Source organism: Pristis pectinata, chromosome 5 (assembly GCF_009764475.1).
Source record: "Pristis pectinata isolate sPriPec2 chromosome 5, sPriPec2.1.pri, whole genome shotgun sequence".
NCBI lineage: Eukaryota > Metazoa > Chordata > Chondrichthyes > Rhinopristiformes > Pristidae > Pristis > Pristis pectinata.
Genome location: NC_067409.1, coordinates 72801769 through 72820913, shown reverse-complemented (window position 1 = coordinate 72820913; position 19145 = coordinate 72801769). Strand labels below are relative to the sequence as shown.

Here is a 19145-nt window from a genome sequence, read left to right as displayed (position 1 = left end):
GGCAATATTAATTTGTAATTAACAAAACTCCATTGAACAATAGCAAAAGGGGATTCATTTGATTATATGTCAATAGATCTTGCAAAATCTTTTTATATTCACCCACAGCTAAAGAAACAGAACAATATTGACAGCTTCAAGTCTCAAATAATTTTTTTTCCTCTGCTTTAAGCCTTCTTTATTATATATACCAGGAAAACTACTGGTGGATTGACTGCAATTGGGTATATATTTAATCACAAATTACAGAAGGTTTTGCACATTGGCAGCTGGTTAAAATTCCCTAGCACAGATGTTTTTAATATAAAAAGAAAATGCTTGAAACACTCAGTAGGACAGATAGTATTTGCAAAGAGAAATAGATAACATTTTAGATTGCATCCCTTTACCTGACAAAGGGTCTTTGACCTGAAATGTTAACTTTGTTTTTGCACAAATGCTGCCTACCTGCTCCGTTCCCAGCATTTTCTGTTATTTATTTCACAGTTTCTACCATCTGCTGTTGATTATTGTTTTTTCAAAAAAATGCTGAAAAGAAAATAGCTTCTTACAGTCATAGTATCATATAGCACGGAAACAGGCCCTTCGCCCTACTGTCCAGGCCACCCATGAACCACCTGCTGTTGAAAAGAGGATGCTAGCAGGGTAGTGAGATTAGGCTGTGTGACATAGCACTGGCTCAGTTAAATGCCTGAGTCCTCTGTTCTATCATTCTGATTTTGTAGCGGTCCTAAAACGGATCTCCCACAAGCCACATCTTTCTATCTTTACCTCTAGCCTTTCTGGTTGCAATGACCCAAATAGCCCCATAACTTTTAATTTTACCTGTTGTTCCTTTTATTTGGGATTTTATAATAGTTTTGGAAAAAAATTACTGCATTTTCTTTATCCTCTCCAATTCCCAAAAAAAGTTAAGCAGTTGGTCAAAGATAATTTCCTTTTTTGAAAAGGTATTGCAGAATGACCAAATATTGTTTGTCCGTAAGCAGACACGATGAATAATATTTAGAACTATGGTCTGTACATTTGTTTCCAGAGTGCTCATCTGAGAGCTGCTGGATTTGGAAAAGATTTCAAAGAAAATCCCAATCTCAGGGATAACTGGACTGATGCAGAAGGCTATTATAGTGAGTATTTGAATTTTTTTTTAAAAACTTATTTCCTTTAAATATCTAAGAGGCATGGGAGGGTTTGATAAAAAGGTGTATCCTCTACTTCAAGCTCCATAATCAAGTATATTACTCCATTGCTCTTCTGAAGAATTGCTCAACTGTTGGAGGAGTGTCCCCAAGCTCTTCAAATACTTTTTAACTGCAAGAGAATTCTTGTGCTTCGACCAGTATTTATCTTGTAAACAACATAATGAAGTATCATCTGTAATATCACATTGTAATGATGTCTCCTTGTGTCACAATCAAAGGCATGTAATTGACTTACAGGAAGTTTTGCTTCAACTGCACAGGGATCTGCTGAGACCACACCTAAAATATTGCACGGTTTTGGACTCCTTATTTAAGGAAAGGCATATTGGGAAGCAATGCAACATTGATAGCTTGATTTCTGGCATGAGGGTGTTGTGCCCAGAGGGAGTTATGTGTGGTTCTGCCCAGAGGGAGTTATATTCTTGAATTTAGAAGAGTAAGAGGTGATCTTATTGAGGAATTAGAGTGTGATGGGATCTGACAGGGTAGAGCCAATCTTGGGAATGCTGTGGGCCACTTGAAGAATGAGTTCAGGAGTTTCTTTTCTAAGAGGGTTGTGAATCGTCAGAGTTTTCCGCTCCAAAGGACAGTGTATTTGAGGGCAAAGGAGATTTTGGACTAGAGGTGAATTGAGGGTTGAGGATTGGGTTTGCAAATGCCAAGACCAGTAGCCATGATCATTGAATGCAAGGGCAGGCATGAAAGGTCTTGTGTTGTACTTTCTCTTATTTCTTATGTTCTTTCTGTAAATTTTACTTGATTATTGGGGTTCTTCAAACATTGTCTTTTACCTTCTTCACTCGGAATAGTATCTGTTTTAATAACTTCTGTATGTGGGAATACGGATCTCTCTGTTCACTATCCTTATTCAGCCAACAGCGTTTATTTAATGTTCCAAACAGATTGCCATGCTTAGTAGTCAGTGTTTAACACTCTAGCCTGCTTTTGATCATGGCTACCTCATTAGGAATGCAAGTTTGTGGAATTAACCATTGCAGCCATATGCGGTGTTCTTTTATTGAGATATGCTGATTAAATTAAACCATCCACTGTCATTCTAGTGAGGAGCTGGGGGCCATTTGCACTGATTATTGGAGAAAACTACATGTTGCTTCCTGTCAATTCAGCAATGGTATTTGGGTCCTGACCTTGCTGGCCTACAGCTGTCAGTCAATTCCATGAGTTGCCTCTGGCTCAATTGCCTTAAGTTACTTAAATGAATTTCACGTGCAGACCTGTTCCATGTATGTGATGTTAATTAAGAAGTCCTGTCATCTAGGGTAACCTTCAAAGAACCCTGGGTTAATTCAGTATCACCTGTTTATCTTAAAGCCATGTTCTTTCCCTCTTCCTACTATCCTTAATAGATTTTTACTATGAAAATGATGCACTGAATCAGTTCCTTGCACTATATTGTAATTTTCCTACTTCCAACATTAAACCTGCAGGGTTTAGTTACTTTGCCCATTCCCATTTTTTTGACTATGGATTTTATGTTTGCTCCTTTTTAGTGTTCTGATATTTCTAATTTCATGGAAGATAAATGCATGTCCATTATTTTCCTGTTCGTTTTAATAATTAGATGCTAATCTGAGTTTATTCGAATTAAATTATCCTTGACTATTTTTATATTTATTCCAATCACAATGCATTTCTTCTCTTCATCGATTTCTGATCTCCTCTGTTCCTCCGGTGTCACGTCCAATTTAATTGTGAACATAGGACAGGAACAGACCCTTCGGCACGCCACGTCTGCACCGACCATGATGCCAATCTAAACTAATCCCATCTACCTGCACGTGGTCTGTAAGTCTCTATTCCCTGCCTGTTCGTGTGTCTGTCTAAATGCCTCTCTGCTGTCGTAGCTGCTTCTACCACCTCACCTGGCAGCACATTCCAGGCACCTACCACTCTGTGTAAATCAAAAAAAACTTTGCCTCACAAATCTCTTTTAAACTTTCTCCCTTCCACCTTAAATGTCTGCCCTCTAGTTTTTGACATTTCCACCATGGGGAAAAGACTCTGACTACCTACCCTATCTATGCCTCAGAAATTTATAAACTTCTGTCAGGTCGCCTCTCAGCCCCCGACACTCCGGAGAAAACAATCCAAGTTTGTCCAATCTCTCTTTATCTATATTCTCCAATCCAGGCAATATCCTCTTGAACCTCTTCTGCACCCTCTCCAAAGTCACCCATCCTTCCTGTAATGTGACCAGTTCCACAATACTCAATATGGCCAAACCAAAGTTTCATACAGCTGCTACGTGATTTGCCAACTCTTGTACTCAAATCCCTGACCAGTGAAGGCAAGCATGCTGAATGCCTTCTTTATCACCATATCCACTTGTGCTGCCGCTTTCATGGAGCTATGAACTGTACTCCAAGAGCCCTCTGTACATCAGTGCTCCTAAGGGTCCTGTCATTTACTATATTCTTTCCTCTTGCATTTGACCTCCCACAATGTATCACTTCACACCTGTCAGGATTAAATTCCATCTGCCATTTCTCCACCCAAATTTCCAACTGATCTATATCCTGCTGCATCCTTTGACAACCTTCCTCCCTATCCACAATTCCACCAATTTTTGTATCATCTGCAAACTTACTAATCAGAACCATTTACATTTTCATCCAGATCACAAACAACAGAGGTTCCAGCACTGACCTTTGCGGAACACCACTGGTCACAGACCTCTAATTAGGAAATCACCCCTCCCACTACCCTCTGTGTTGTATGACCAGGCCAGTTTGGATCCAATTTATCAACTCACTGTGGACCCCATGTAACTTGATCTTGGCCGGTCTTTACTGAAGATGCTTTACTAAAGTTCATGTAGACAACATCCACTGCCCTACCCTCATTAGTCATCTTCGCCACTTCCTCAAAAAAAACTGACCACACAAAGCTATGGTGACTATCCCTAATAAGTCCATGCTTTTCCAAATGTAAATAAATCCTGTCCCTAAGAATCTTCTCCAGTAATTTCTCTATCACTGATGTAAGGCTCATCGGCCTATAATTTTCTGATTTGTTCCTGTTGTCCTTCTTGGGCAAAGGAACAACTTTGGCTGTACTCCAGTCTTCTAGCATCTTGTCAAGGCTCCAGCAATCTCCTCCCTTGCTTCTCTCAGTATCCTAGCTTAGATCCCATCAGACCCTGGGGACTTAACCCATTAATGCTTTTCAAGACACACAACACCACCTTAATATGAACAAGACCTAGAATATCAATATATTCCTCCATGATCTCACCATCATCCATGTCCTTCTTGGTGAATACCAATGTAAAATACTCATTAAGGATATCACCCACTTGCTCTGACGTAACATATAAATCCCCTCCTTTATCCTTGATTGAACCTACTCTTTCCCTAGCCTCTCCTTTGCCCTTAAGATGCATAAAAAATATCTTGGGATTCTCCTTAATCCTACTTGCCAAGAACATTTCATGGCCCCCTTTAGCCCTCCTAATTCCTTGTTTAAGTTCTATCCTGCTTGTTTTATATTCCTCAAGGGCCTTGTCTGATTTCAGTTTCCTAAAACTTGCATGCTTCTTTTTTCTTTTTGACTGAACTTACAATATCTCTTGTCATACAAGGTTCCTGAACCTTGCCATCCTTATCTTTCATCCTCACCTTTCATCCTCACAGGAACATGGTGGTCCTGAACTCTAATCAATTGGCCTTCAAAAGACTCCCAAGTCAGATGTGGGGCTCCCAATCTACTTTCGCCATTTCCTGCCTAATACTATTGTAATTAGCCTTCCCCCAATTTAGCAGGAGAGTGAAGCAGGAACATCTCTCCATTCTGGGACTTTGTTTTGGCAAAGATGAGCTTATTTTGTTCTGTACCCAAGCAGAACATTAAATTCTGTAGTTATCTCAGATTCTGTTACTCATAGTGTCCTTGTTGATGACTTGAGCCACAGAGGCGTTGTTGATCTTCAAGAACTGAACAGATCTATTCAATGTACATTTCCTACAACTGCCAGTGAATTTTCAGAAATGGTTCTGAAGTTCTAATTGTCCTTCTAAACTAAGAGGGTTAATATACAGCTGGCTGAATTTGACATCTCTATATCCGAGATATTTTTGCCCTTTCTAGTTTTGTTTCTGCAGCAAATTGATATGGAGTCCAATTCAGTAGCTTATGGGAATGCTCATCTGCAAAGACGCTTTCTATTTCAAGGGTGTACCTGTTACGTATGTACAGAGCAAGAACAACAATGGTGTGGTAGAATAAATGTCTTTACTGATTCCTATTAATCAAAATACAGAAAGTGAGCAACTTAAAATTGTAGATCCACGAGAAGGTCTGTGAAGACCTAAAAGTGCACGAGTCCCCGAAGTCCCATGCCAGAAGTGAAGTTGCATGCGTCAGAGGGCGTCATTGTTCCGCCAAGCGATTGGCCAGCCAGTGTGTGCATGCATTTAGGCGCGAGCATGCATGCTGCCACATTCGTGCCATCAATCTGCTGGACGATTGACTGACCGGCATGCACATTCACCATATTTGCCGCGTTCTCCATATGGTTCATCCCTCCCCCATAGGGGGCAACTGCAGGGGAAGAAAATGGGTTAGGTGAACGTTGGGGAACATTGAGAAGATTTTTCTGCTACTATTCTGCCTGGTATCGGTCGACTGGTTGAAGCACCCTTGAAGACCGCCGCAGCGGGGCGGCTTCTCTCTCAATGTCTTCCTGACTAGTTGATGCCGAGGTTGGTGGGCTGTGAAGGTCCTTCCCTCTTGATGAAGTGTCCGTTGGTTCATCTACTTGAATGGTAGCTTCATTGGCAGGGAGCACTTCTGTGGCTTCGCTAGGTCCTCCGTCGGCTCGCTGGTGTAGGTGATCCAAATGTCGCCTGACAATTCATCCGTCTGGCAGTTCAAGTTCTACAATTTGACTATTACAATATCGGACGACGGCTGGTTGCCAATTTTCTTCATGCCTGAGTCAAATGTAGACCTTGTCATCAGCACCAAACGTTTGTGGCCTAGTGTGGTATCGTGCTTTTGTTTAATGGCCTCTTGTTTGCTACAAATTCATTCCTGGATGGCCGGCAGCAGGAGATCCAATCCGGTGCTTTTGAACATTAATTCAACAGGGGAGGCGCCCATTATTTCATTTGGGGTGATTTGGTAATGGAAAAGGGAAACGGCTTAATTTCATCATCAAGTCACCCTGTGTTTGTTTCATTGTTTGCACTGCTTGTGCAGCCAGGCCATTGATGCTGCATGATATGGAGCCGTTGTCAGGTGCCTAATACCATTCTTCTCTACAAACTCCTTAAATTCTGCACTCATGAAAGCCAGACCATTATCGGATACAAGCATTTCCGGAATATCAAATGTAGCAAAGACAGACCATAGTTTATAATAGCTGTTGATGAACACAGTGTAAAAGTAGGTAACGCCTCTATCCACTTCAAATGGGCATCCACAATAACCAGAAACATGTCCCCAGAACGGTTCTAAATAGTTGTGCTTCCACAGAGAATCAGGCCAGGCCCATGGTTTGAGGAGGGTCTTTGGTGACGCTTTTTGTGTCTTCTGACAAATAGGGCAGATGCGCATCATATTCTCAATATCAGTGTTAATTTTCAGCCACCACACATAGCTTCCCACAAGTGCCTTCATTCTGACCACCCCAGGGTGAGTGTCATGGAGATCACGGGAGTATGTGCTTGGAGCCTTGAGGGGGAAGCACTACTTGACTGCTCCATAATATGCAGCCATCCTGTAGGCTCAGTTCATATTGGCAATTTGTAAATGGTTGAAATTCAGGTGAAGGGCTGGTGGGCCAACCAACCTGTAGTGCTCTTTTTACCTGTGATAGGAGTGGATCATGGCTGTCCACTGCCTAATGAGGTGACTTTTGATTGGTGTTTCATCTGGGCTTTGTAACAGGTGAACAACCTCAAATGGAGAGGTGCTGGATACTGTGCCCTCGACAGTTGGTAATCTGCTTAAGCCGTCAGCAATGGCATTTTTGTTTCCGGGGGTATACTTCATTATGTAGGAGTACATGGATAAGGTCAATGCCCATCGTTGCATTCTCAGTGATGACATTTGTTGGATACCTCCTGTCTCTCCCATTAAGCCTAGAAGAGGCTTATATTCTGTGTGGATTTAGAGAGGCCACCCAAATATGTATAAATGGAAGTGCTTGATGCCAAACGTAATAGCTGGAGCTTCTCAGCCGAGCAGTGACTAATTCGTATCCGCCTGAGACATTGTCCTTGAAGCGAAAGCAATAGGGATCTCTGTTCCACAAGGCATTCGATGTAGGAGGGCAGCCCCGACCCCACATTTCATGACTACTGGCTTTTCAGGATCATGATGCACCAACGGATGAAGAACTGAGGGCAGTTTTTATTTGTTCAAATGCCTGTTGCTCAATTCTTGACCATTCCCGGTGTTGGTCCTTCTGGAGTAGTCGATATGAGGGCTTTAACACTGTAGCTGATATTTTAAAAAAATAGTTGTAATGCGCAACTAGTCCCAGGAATGAGCATAACTGCATCACATTTCATGACATGGAGCCTCTTTTAAGGCTTTGATTTTGTGCTCCTGCAGATGGAGACCTGTTTTGTTGACTTTGAAGCCCAGGTAATCGACTGAGTTGGCCAAAAATGTGCATTTCTCCTTCTTTAGAGTAAAGCTGGCGTCCTCTAAACAAGAAAGTACTCTATCTAGTGTCTCAAGATGATGGGACTCTGATGTACCAGTTACTAAAATATCAAGGTAAGCACAGATGTGAGGAATATACTTCACTAAATTATCAATAAGATAATGGCGCAGAACTCCAAATGGCAGCCACTTGTACCGAAACAGGCCTCTGTGTATTGATTGTTGTAACATCCTTAGAATCTTCATCCAGAATCTTCGACCAGGATGACCTGATTGTAGGCGTTGAGAACTGTTGGCCTCCCGATAGGGATGCAAATAAGTCCTCGATCCGTGGCAGTGGATATGCATTCAATCTCGTCGCGGGGTTTGCGGTCAGTTTGTAGTCGCCACAGATGTGCACTGATCCATTGGACTTGAGGATGGGTACAATCAGAGCTGCCCACTCTGAGAACTGTATTGGCTCTGTCACATCCACTTTCTGTAGGTGGTCTAGTTCTTTTTCTACCTTTGGGGCCCACAGCATATGGCATCGGGTGGGCCTTGTAAAACTTTGGCTGGCAGTTCTCCTTAAATTTGAACTTGGCCACCAGACTGTGGTATTGACCCAAAGCCTCAGCTTGGAATACACGCTGGTGCTTTCGTAGTAGCGTACTCAATGCAGGGCTTCCCCCGATATGATTGATGTAGGATAGCACTGATGGAATGTTTTTAATTCAGTTTCTGCCCAGCAAATTAGGCCACTGGCCTCCCCTGACAACATGCACCGGTAAGTGGGACAGGTCTTCGTGGTGGATCACTTCTGCTGTGAATACACCACATACGTTGACGCTGTCTCCTGTGTAGCTGCCAAACACCGAGCTTGGAGGTTGTAGTTTTGGAATCCGGTGTAAAGGTGATTCGCATACCAAGGTGACGGCTCAAATTTCACAGGCTGGATGTCCACTCTAAGCATAACCAGGTACGGAGGCTGGTTCTGATTGCCCAGTTCATGGGTTTGGAAGATGGTGTCCATTTCTTCACAGTGGCCGTCTCCTTGCATGGAGTTGATGGTCGAATTCTGTTGCTTTTCCATGGTGCGTTGCTTTGCAAAGCACACCTTCTCGAGGTGCCCTACCTTCTGACAGAACCGGCAGATGATTTAAGACCCCTGTACATGACTTTCACCACAGCGATGCTGTGAAGGCTGACGTGATTTTGACTGGAAGCTGCATGTCTGCAAATGCTGGCAAACATTGATGTTTTCCGGAGGGGGCTCTTGCTCCAGTACTGCCTGAATAAGTGGTGCTGGGGTCAGTTGAATCTGTGTAAGGTCTCTCTCGACTGCCTCCTTGTGATGAGCTGTGGAGCATGCTTTGTCCCAGGACAAGTTGTGCTTTTCGGACAGGAGATTCTCACGTGTAATCTCATCATAGACTCTGATAATCAACGTTTGGATAAGCATTGCTTCTTCAAATTTGTTCAGTTGAATGTCCTTGTATTTGCATTCCTGCACAGCCAGAGTTAATCTTGTGATGAAATCATCTACATTCTCATCGGGGGTCTGTCGCAGCTGTGAGAACCTGAAGCATATCATAAAGACATTATCCTGTGTCCCCCAAACGTTGTCTAAAGCCTCAAACGCGCTGGCCAATTCAGCTTTGTTCTATAAGTGCAGAGCGTCAAAGTATTTTTGCCCAAGTTCTCCCAAGTGCATGTGAAGCAGCTTGAGTTTGGTAGCTTCCTCCAGCTCCACCGTTGGTGTTAAAAGTGGTAGAGGTTTGATGTAGTCCTGGAAGGTTTTCTTCCATTGTAGCCAGGTTTCTGGTGTTGATTTTGCCATAGTTGTGGCCCAGAATGGATTGGGTGCTTAAAGGAGAGAGGCCATTCATGTTTTGATCCTCATCGCCAATTGTTACGTGTGCACGGAACAAGAATGACAAAGGTGTGGTAGAATAAACATCTTTACTGATTCATATTAATCAAAATACAGAAACTGAGTAACTTGCAATTGTAGATCCACGAGAAGGTCTGTGGAGACTTAAAAGCGTGCAACTCCCCAAAGTCCCATGCCAAAAGTGGAGTTGCGCACGTCAGAGGGCGTTGTTGCTCTGCCGAGCGATTGGCTGGCCAGTGCACACGTGTACTGCCACATTTGTGCCATCGATCCGCTGGACGATTGACTGACCAGCATGTGCATTTGCTGCATTCTCCATACGGTTTGTCCTTGTGTTTCAGCACCAATCCTTAGCAGCAGAAATGTGAGCAAATGAACATTTGCCTGTATTTATTTGCCTTAATAGATGCAATAGAGAAGAGACAGTAGTAATGTTCTTTCTCTTGGGGGAAGGGTGGGGATAGTGAGAGGAATTGCTCCAAGCTGTTGTTGATCTTATTATTTTCTCTTCCCATATTCAGCTCTCCAAGTCGAACACCAGTTCCAACTGAGGGGGCAAATAGAGACCTTTCAGGCACCTGCCAGAACTGCTATTAGGCTGGCCTCCAGGAGGCACATAAAAGTCCATGGTGACTTCTCTGTGGCACAAACCTAAATTTGACCATGCATGGTAATGAGCATTGAAGCTCTAAAGTCTCTGCCGCAAATGATATCAAGGATGTGGAACAGATTTATAGGTCTTGGATTAAACTAAGACCTCACCAATCACTTCAGTAAGCCATGTTATCGATGGCTGCTATATCTGGTTTAATCAACCTATGTTGAAATATCATGTGAATGTGATAAAATGTTTGCATTTTGTATGTTTGTTGGGAATACACTAACAAATAACAGGAATTTGTATTTATTTCCCTTGGTATACTACATGATTCAGCCTGGATCTAACACTGACATCAATTAATGAGTTGCTTCCTAAAAAGGAGGAAAATTTAAAATGTAGGAATTTATAACTTGGCAAATATGACACTGGTGGACCTAATATGGGAGAGAGGGCATTGGTAGACTAATTACAGGACAAGTAATTCTAATATTGCACAGTTAGATAATAGGTAAATTTGTAGATCCCTGAATTTGATAACTATAAATAATCCTCGGTCATCTGAGGAAAGATTCTCTTGCCTTGCTTTCATACAATATCACTGTTTAAGCGATAACCATTTGTAAATGTTCTTTTTTTTTCAGGAGTAAATATTGGGGAAGTTCTGGATAAGCGTTACAGTGTATATGGTTACACTGGTCAAGGAGTTTTCAGTAATGTTGTACGTGCCAGAGACATGGCAAGAGCTAGCCAGGAGGTGGCAGTCAAAATCATCAGGAACAACGAGCTCATGTAAGTCAGTTCCAGACTAAAGCTGGGCTGTTCCATGATCCTAATCAGAGTAATGATACCATTCTACTATGCCAAGTGTGACTTGTTTAATTAATATAAAGGCATCAATAGTGGACCATAGGCAGTGTAGAAAGTGTTAAGCTTCCTTTTACAGACAGTAGGAATTTTATGAAGCGATGTCCCACTGCCTCCCTGTGGCAATCAGCTGTGCAGAGCAGGGTGGTTCCTTGGATCTTCCAGTGGCAGTTACCCAGAGGAGACTACCCTGACCTTTCTGATTGCTGATTAAGACCTGCAGACTATAATGGTGGGTAATATTGGGACACAGCCTATGCTAGGATTAATAGACTTTATTTCCATCGCTATTTTTAAAGTTTGACTATAATCTCATTTATAAAAAAAAACACATTCATTATTTGCATGTGGCTCATAGAAACTGGTGCTGCCAAAGAAGATAAATGGTTCATTTACTAGGATATCAATATTGCTGTCAAAACAAACAGTTAATGCCCGTTACTAATTCTTGTTGAGAAGTTAATGGTGAGCCACTATTTTCAACTGTTGCACTCCATTTGATGAAGGTATCCCCATTTATTAGATAGAGTTCCAGGATGTGTTTCCAGGTGGGTGTCATGTGTGACCTACAGGTGGGTCTGTTCTCTGTACCTGCTACCCGTGTCTTTTTTTAGTTGATTTTCTGGGTTTTGGGGGTGTTATTAAAAAAATCTTGGTGCATTGCTGCAGTGTAACTTGTTGATGGTATTGACTGGATCCACAGTGATAGAAAAAGTAGATTGGTTGGTAGTGAAATAGCCTGCCTTATTCTGGAGAGTCCTGAGCTCTTTAGTCATGTTGGATACAGGCAATTGAATTTCATTCCTGTACACTATTGACTTGAGCCTTGCAACTAGTGGAAATATTTTGGGGAGTAAGGATATGAGTTATTCCATGATACCAGTTTCCCACCTCTCGTAGCTACAGTAATTTTGTGGCTTGAGTAATAAGGCTGGATAGGCTGGGACCTTTTTCCTTGGGGAGTAGGAAGCTGAAGGGTGACCTTATAGAAGTTTATAAAAACGTGAGAGACATAGATAAGGTGGATGGTCACAGTCTTTTTCCCAGTGCAGGGGAGTCTAAAACTAGAGGACGTGGGTTTAAGGTGAGAGGAGAAAGATTGAAAAGGGAACTGAGGGGAAACTTTTTCCACACAGAGGGTGGTGGATATATGGAGGAAGCTGTAGAGGTGGGTACATTTACAATGTTTAAATGACATTTAGACAGATACGTGGATAGAAAAGGTTTAGAGAGTTCTGAAACAAACACAGGCAAATGGGACTAGCTAGGACATACATCTTTGTCAGCATTGACTAGTTAGGTCAAAGGGCCTGATTTCCAGGCTGTCTGACTCTATGACTGGCCTGGTTCAGTTTGTGTTCAATGTGTTCTCTATTGGATTAGGTGAAGATAATGCCATTGAATATCAGGGAGGGATGGTTGGATTCTGTCTCGGAGATGATAATAACTGTCAGTTAGTGAATATTACTTTCCATTTAGAACATGCCTGAATGTTACTGAAGTCTTGTTCCATGTGGGGAATGTTTGAGGAGTTGCAAATGGATCTGTATGAAATGCAGCCATCAATGAACATGCCCACTTCTGACTGTATGTTGGAGGAAAGGTCACTGATGAAGCTTTTGAAGATAATGGGGCACTGAAGAACTCCACTTCAGAGGCTGAGGGGTTACTGTCTAACAACCACAGCTGTGTTCCTTTATGCCAGCTATTGGCTCCACCCAGCAGAGTGTTTTCCCTTTGATTCCCCTTAACTTTATTTCTACCAGGCCCATTGATGAAAAGGGTTTCATAACATTACCCAGCTCATCTGTCCTATTTAGCACAATAGTAGTGCCATGTAACACCACACTGGTGACTTTGTTGTGCATTTGGGGCTTAGTCTCATCAAGGCTATGTGGTATTCAATCCTAATAATACTTTTATGGATAATGCATCTGCAACAGCTTGTAAATTTATCACTCATCTTGGTTCTCTCACCACCTGCAGCTGTATCTTTTTCACCTTGGCCAACTCTGAAATTTAGGGTGCTAGTGAGCTGTTCTTAATAATGACTATTGAAGTCTACTCATTGAATACCCTTGCTATTTGTGTTTCTGCTAAGTAACATTAAACCTCAAAGAATAATGATTCATTAGCTGTGTAGGTAATAATCGCCAAACTTGGTTGCTAGTATTTGACCTGAAGCCAAAGGTCTACATGGGGTTCAGAGTCCACGCTGAGGATTGTTCACCACCTCTAGTAAGTCTGGGCTGCTGGTGGAACAGCATAGTAATGGACATATTTGGAATGTTGGCTAAAATGGTATTTATATCCCTAGCCTTACTTGTCTACAGAGCAGCTGCCCCAAATGATAGTAGTAAAAAGGACTTTGCATGGTCAACTGGGTGGGTGCCCCTCTGTGTCCATTTTATTTGTGTGTTGCAATTTTGTTCAACAGAGTGCCTTTCTGGGCCCATTTTAGAAGCCAAATAAAAGTCATTCACTTCGTTATGAACTTCAAGTCCTCTATGAAGGACAGAATCAGAATCAGGTTTATTATCACTGATATATGTCATGAAATTTGTTGCTTTGCGGCAGCAGTACAGTGCAAGACATAAAAATTACTATAAGTTACCAAAGAAAAAACAAAATAGTGCAAAAGAGGAATAATGAGGTAACGTTCATGGACTGTTCAGAAATCTGATGGCAGAAGGGAAGAAGCTGTTCCTAAAACATTGAGTGTGGGTCTTCAGGCTCCTGTACTTCTTCCCTGATGGTAGTAATGAGGGATCTCCTTTTATTCAGTTAACTGTATTTAAACTTCCCAGCTTCTGTGGTAGGATTGGAAGTTGTTCTACCAGAATGTTAATCCAGGCCCCTGGATTCTTCAGTTACATAACCATGATGCCATTGTACTTGTGATCAAGTGTTCACCATACTACAAGAGGAAATATCCCTTGCATTGTCTAAATTTTCTTCTGAAATGTGGATATGTGACCTTGGGTCTGTCTGCTCTTGCATTGTGATCAAATTATTACCATAGAACAATACAGGCCCTTCGGCCCACCATTGTTGTGCTGCCCTTCAAACCACACCTAAGACTATCTAACCCCTTCCTCCCACATATCCCTCTATCTTAAATTCCTCCATATGCTTATCTAGCAATCTCTTGAACTTGTCCAATGTATCAGCCTCCTCCACCCCCCCCCCCCAGGCAGCGCATTCCATGCACCAACCACTCTCTGGGTGAAAAACCTCCCTCTGATATCTCCCTTGAACTTCCCACCCATTACCTTAAAGCATGTCCTCTTGTTCTGAGCATTGGTGCCCTGGGAAAGAGGCGCTGGCTGTCCACTCCATCTATTCCGCTCAATATCTTGTATACTTCTATCATGTCTCCCCTCATCCTCCTTCTCTCCAATGAGTAAAGCCCCAGCTCCTTTAGTCTCTCAAGGTACTGTTTAGTTAATAATGACTCTGCATGTTATTTTCCCCAAAGTGCATCATTTTGCACATCCGTATATGAAACTCTAACTGCTATAGAGTATCCCATATCCCCAGTCTTGTCTATTCTCCTGAAGTCGGCTACGGTGTTATCAGTGGAATAATAGAATTGTTATGGGACAAGAGTAGGCCTTTCCACTCATTGACTCTGTGCTGGCTGCTAATAGTAAAATCCCATCAGAACCATTCCTCCTTTTTCTCCATAGCCTGCAGTTTATTTTCATTCAATTGTTTATCCGACTTCTCAACTAATTTTCATCTGCTTGTCTGCCCATTCTGTGTTGCCTTGCAGTCTTTTACTATCCTATTATTGTTTACCATATTTCCAAGCTTAGTGCCATCTACAGATTTGGAAATTTTGCCTTGCAGGTCAATGTCTACATCATATACATGTATATTAAAGGAAAAGGTAGTCTAAGCACTGACCCCTGCAGAATACTACTCTACCATTCTCTCTTATGGAAAAACACAAGTTTGCCATAACTCTGCCTTTTGTCTTTAAGACAATTTCCTATCTATGCTGCTACTGATCCTATACTTCCATAAGTCTCAATTTTGCAAATAAAGCTTCTTGAGTGGGCCCCTCTTAAAATTTAAACATTATGCCTCCCTTATTATTAACTTAAATGCCTCAAAGTGCCCAGTTTCCCTCTTTTTTTTCTCTCTCTCTATTTATCATGTTGCTGAGTGTTAATTTGCTAGCACATGAACATGTATACCATGTACCGAAGTTCACAAGATCACTTGAGCACTGCTATACTCTGCATATCCCTAAAGTCACTTACATTCCCTTTTATCCCACAAGCTTATAGGTAAGTTAACATGTAGTTTGTCAAATGCTGCTTGCAGATGTTACATCCATGGAATTTCACCCGTTTCGCTAAAGCTTCTCCAAAGTTTTATTAGTGGACTAATGCGTTATTAACACTTCTATGGGGTAATTTATGAATTAGATTCTGAATTACTTTTGTGAATATTTCTTGCTGTGAATAACCAATTCTAAGTAAAGACCATGAGATAACAGATTTTGAAAGTGCAGAAGTAGTGCAAGTGGTTATTTAATCACCTCTGTTGACTAGACTTTCAGTTCTGGGGTCATCGCAGCATCCATGTGTGCCCTTTAGTAGATGCCTTGGCCAATTTCTGCCCATGTCTGAATCTCCCTCTCACACTAAAAGCTCTTCTACATGTATCCCTGACTCCATTGCCTGAGTAGGCAGCATCAAAACAATATTTTTTTTTACTTTATTGGCATTCAGTTTTCTCCCCTTGAATAAAAATAAGTTTGGTATGTTTGATTATGCAGGCAGAAGACTGGTTTGAAAGAGCTGGAGTTCCTGAAGAAATTGAATGATGCAGATCCTGATGACAAGTTCCACTGCCTGAGACTCTTCAGGCATTTCTACCACAAGCAACATCTCTGCTTAGTCTTTGAACCTCTCAGGTAACTGGCTGTTGAATACCGTAAACATAAATCTCTTGCCCAATCCCACAGATGACCAATACTTGGTTAATATGCAGTGGAGACAGGGAGGGGAAAAATAAAAACTGGTTTGCCTGGTAGTAAAGATGAACATAGAACAGCAGGAACAGGCCCTTTGGCCTACAATGTTGTACCAAACTAATCAAACTAGTAATTAAATGCGTAACTAAGCTAATCCTTTCTGCCTACACAATATCCATATCCCTCCATTCTCTACACATTCATCTATCTATCTAAGAGCATCTTGAATGCCTCCTGGAATGCGCTGTCTCCACCACCACCCCTGTCAGTGCATTCCAGGCACCCACCACTGTGTAAAACAAAATTTGCCCCATACATCATCTTTGAACCTACCCACCTCACCTTAAATGAATGCCCTCTAGTATTAGACATTTTGACCCTGGGAAGAAGATACCACTGTCTACACTGTATGCCCCTCATGATATGGTATTATAAACCTCAATCAGATCTTCCCTCAGTCTTTGCTGCTGCATAGAAAACGACACAAGTTTGTCTAACCTCTTCTTATAGCACGTGCCCTCTAATCTAGGCAGCATCTTCGTAAACCTCTCCTGCACCCTCTCCAAAGCCTCCGCATACTTCCTATAACGGGGCGACCAGAATTGAATGCAATGCTCCAAATGCAGCCTAACCAGAGTTTTATAAAGCTACAACACAACTTCCTGACTCTTGAACTCAATGCCACGACTAATAAAGGCAAGTATACCATACGCTTCTTTACCATCCTAACAACCTCTGCAGCCACTTTCAGGGTGCTATGAACTTGGACCCCAAGATCCTTCTGCTCATCAACAGTGTTAAGGGTCTTGCCATTAATAAATGTACTATTCCTTCACATTAGATCTCCCAAAGTGCAACACCTCACATTTGGCCGGATTAAACTCCATCTGCCATTTCTTCACCCATATCTACAACTGATCTATATCCCGCTGTATCCTTTGGCAATCTTCTACACTGTCCACAACACCACCGATCTTTGTTTCGTTTGCGAACGTACTAACCCACCCATCTACATTTTCATCCAGGTCATTTATATATATCACGAACAACCCATTATAGATCCCTGTGGAACACCACTAGTCATAGACTTCCAGCCAGAATAAGTCCCATCAACCACTACCCTCTGTCTTCTATGGGCAAGCCAATTCACCATGCACCTTAATCTTCTGGATGAGCCTCCATGGAGGACCTTGTCAAGCGCCTTACTAAAATCCATGTAGCCAACATCCACAGCTCCACTTTCATCAATCACCTTCTTCACCTCCTCGAAAAACTCAGTCAAGTTAGTAAGACTCAAGTTGCCCTGCACAAAGCCATGCTGACTGACCCTAATTAGGCCATGGTTTTCTAAATGCTCATAAGAATCCTCTCCGGTAGATTCCCTACTGATAACGTGAGACACACCAGTCTATAGTTTCCAGGATTATCCCTGTTTCCCTTCTTGAATAACGAAATAACATTAGCTACTCGTCAGTCCTCCAGGATCTCACCTGTGGCTAAAAAGGACATGAAGATCTTGGTTAAGGCTCCAGAAATCTCATCTCTTGCCTCCCTCAACCTGGGGTATATCCCATCCAACCCTGGGTTCTTATCCACCGTAGTGTTATTTAAGAGACCAAACACTTCTTTATCTCAAAGTGCCCTAGCATATTAGCACGCTCTACATCATTCTTGATAAATACCAATACAAAGTACTTATTTAGGACCTCTCCCATATCCTCTGCCTCCAAGCACATATTCCCTCCTTTATCCTTGAGTGGTCCTACTCTCTCTCTAGTTATTCTCTTGCTCTTGATGTATGTATAGAATGCCTTGGGATTCTCTTTAATCCTACTTGCCAAGGACTTTTCATGGCCCCTCCTGGCTCTCCTAATTCCCTTCTTGAGTTCTTTTCTGGCTTCTTTATAATCCTCAAGGGCTCCATTTGACTTTAGCTTCCTAAACCTTACATGCACTTCTTTTTTCTTCTTGACAAAATTCATCATCTCTCTCGACATAAAAGGTTCCCTTACCTTGCCACCCTTGTCCGTCCTTACTGGAACATATCTGTCCTGTAGTCTGTGCAGTTGGTCTTTAAACACCCTCCACATGTCAGATGTGCACTTGCCCAAAAACAGCTGCTCCCAATCAACTCTCCCTAGTTCCCTCCTAATACTCTTGTAATTTGACCTGCCCCAGTTTAATACTCTCCCACAAAGTCCATGCTTATCCTTACCTATAGCTATCTTAAAACTTAAGGAGTTGTGATCACTGTTCTCTAGTTGTTCTCCCACTGAAAGGTCAGTCAACTAGCCAGGATCATTTCCCAACATGACCCCTCCTCTTGTTGGACTATCAACATACTGATATAGGAAACCCTCCTGGATCCACCCAATCAATTCTGGCCCATCTAAACCTCTTGCACTAAGAAGGTCCCAGTCTATATTAGGGAAGTTGGTGTCACCCATTACAACAACCATGTTGCTATGTTGTTTTTACACCTTTCTCTAATCTGCCTGCATATCTGTTCCTCAATGTCCCTGTCGGGGGTTGAAGGGGGAGGTTTCTGTAGTATAATCCCACCAGAGTGATTGCACCTTTCTTAGTTATACCCATGTAGACTTAGTGGATGAGCCTTCCATTATGTCCCCTCTGAGTGCAGCTGTGATATTGTCCCTGATTAATAGTGCAACTCCCCCTCCCCCTCTTTTACTTCTCTATTTTTTTCTAAAATATCGAAACCCTGGAACATGAAGCATCCAGTCCTGTCCCTTTCTCAACCAAGCCTCTATAATGGCCACAGCATCTTAGGTCCATGTACTGATGCATGCTCTAAGTTCGTCACCCTTACTCCTAATACTCCTAGCATTAAAATAAACAAACTTCAACCCATCTGTCCCATCGTGTCTATTATCTTGCTCCTGCCTGTTCTTCCTTATAGACTTGCTGGTCATGACATCTACCTTCCTCTCAATCCCTCCACTTTCTGACCTGGAGCTCTGGTTC

At 42.2% G+C, this 19145-nt stretch overlaps 1 protein-coding gene across 5 annotated transcripts in view; it reads left to right on the top strand.

Annotated features, from left to right (window-relative positions):
* Window positions 1-19145, top strand: part of prpf4bb (pre-mRNA processing factor 4Bb) — a 70639-nt gene that overhangs the window by 39033 nt on the left and 12461 nt on the right. For all 5 annotated transcript variants that reach the window (XR_007956399.1, XR_007956400.1, XR_007956401.1 and 2 more), the window contains exons 8-10: window positions 1037-1127; window positions 10951-11098; window positions 15963-16100. Coding sequence is in view for 1 of the 5 variants with exons in the window: in XM_052016663.1 (XP_051872623.1) it covers window positions 1037-1127; window positions 10951-11098; window positions 15963-16100 (377 nt within the window). In the remaining 4 variants the exon portion in view is untranslated. The remainder of the gene's footprint in view (window positions 1-1036; window positions 1128-10950; window positions 11099-15962; window positions 16101-19145) is intronic.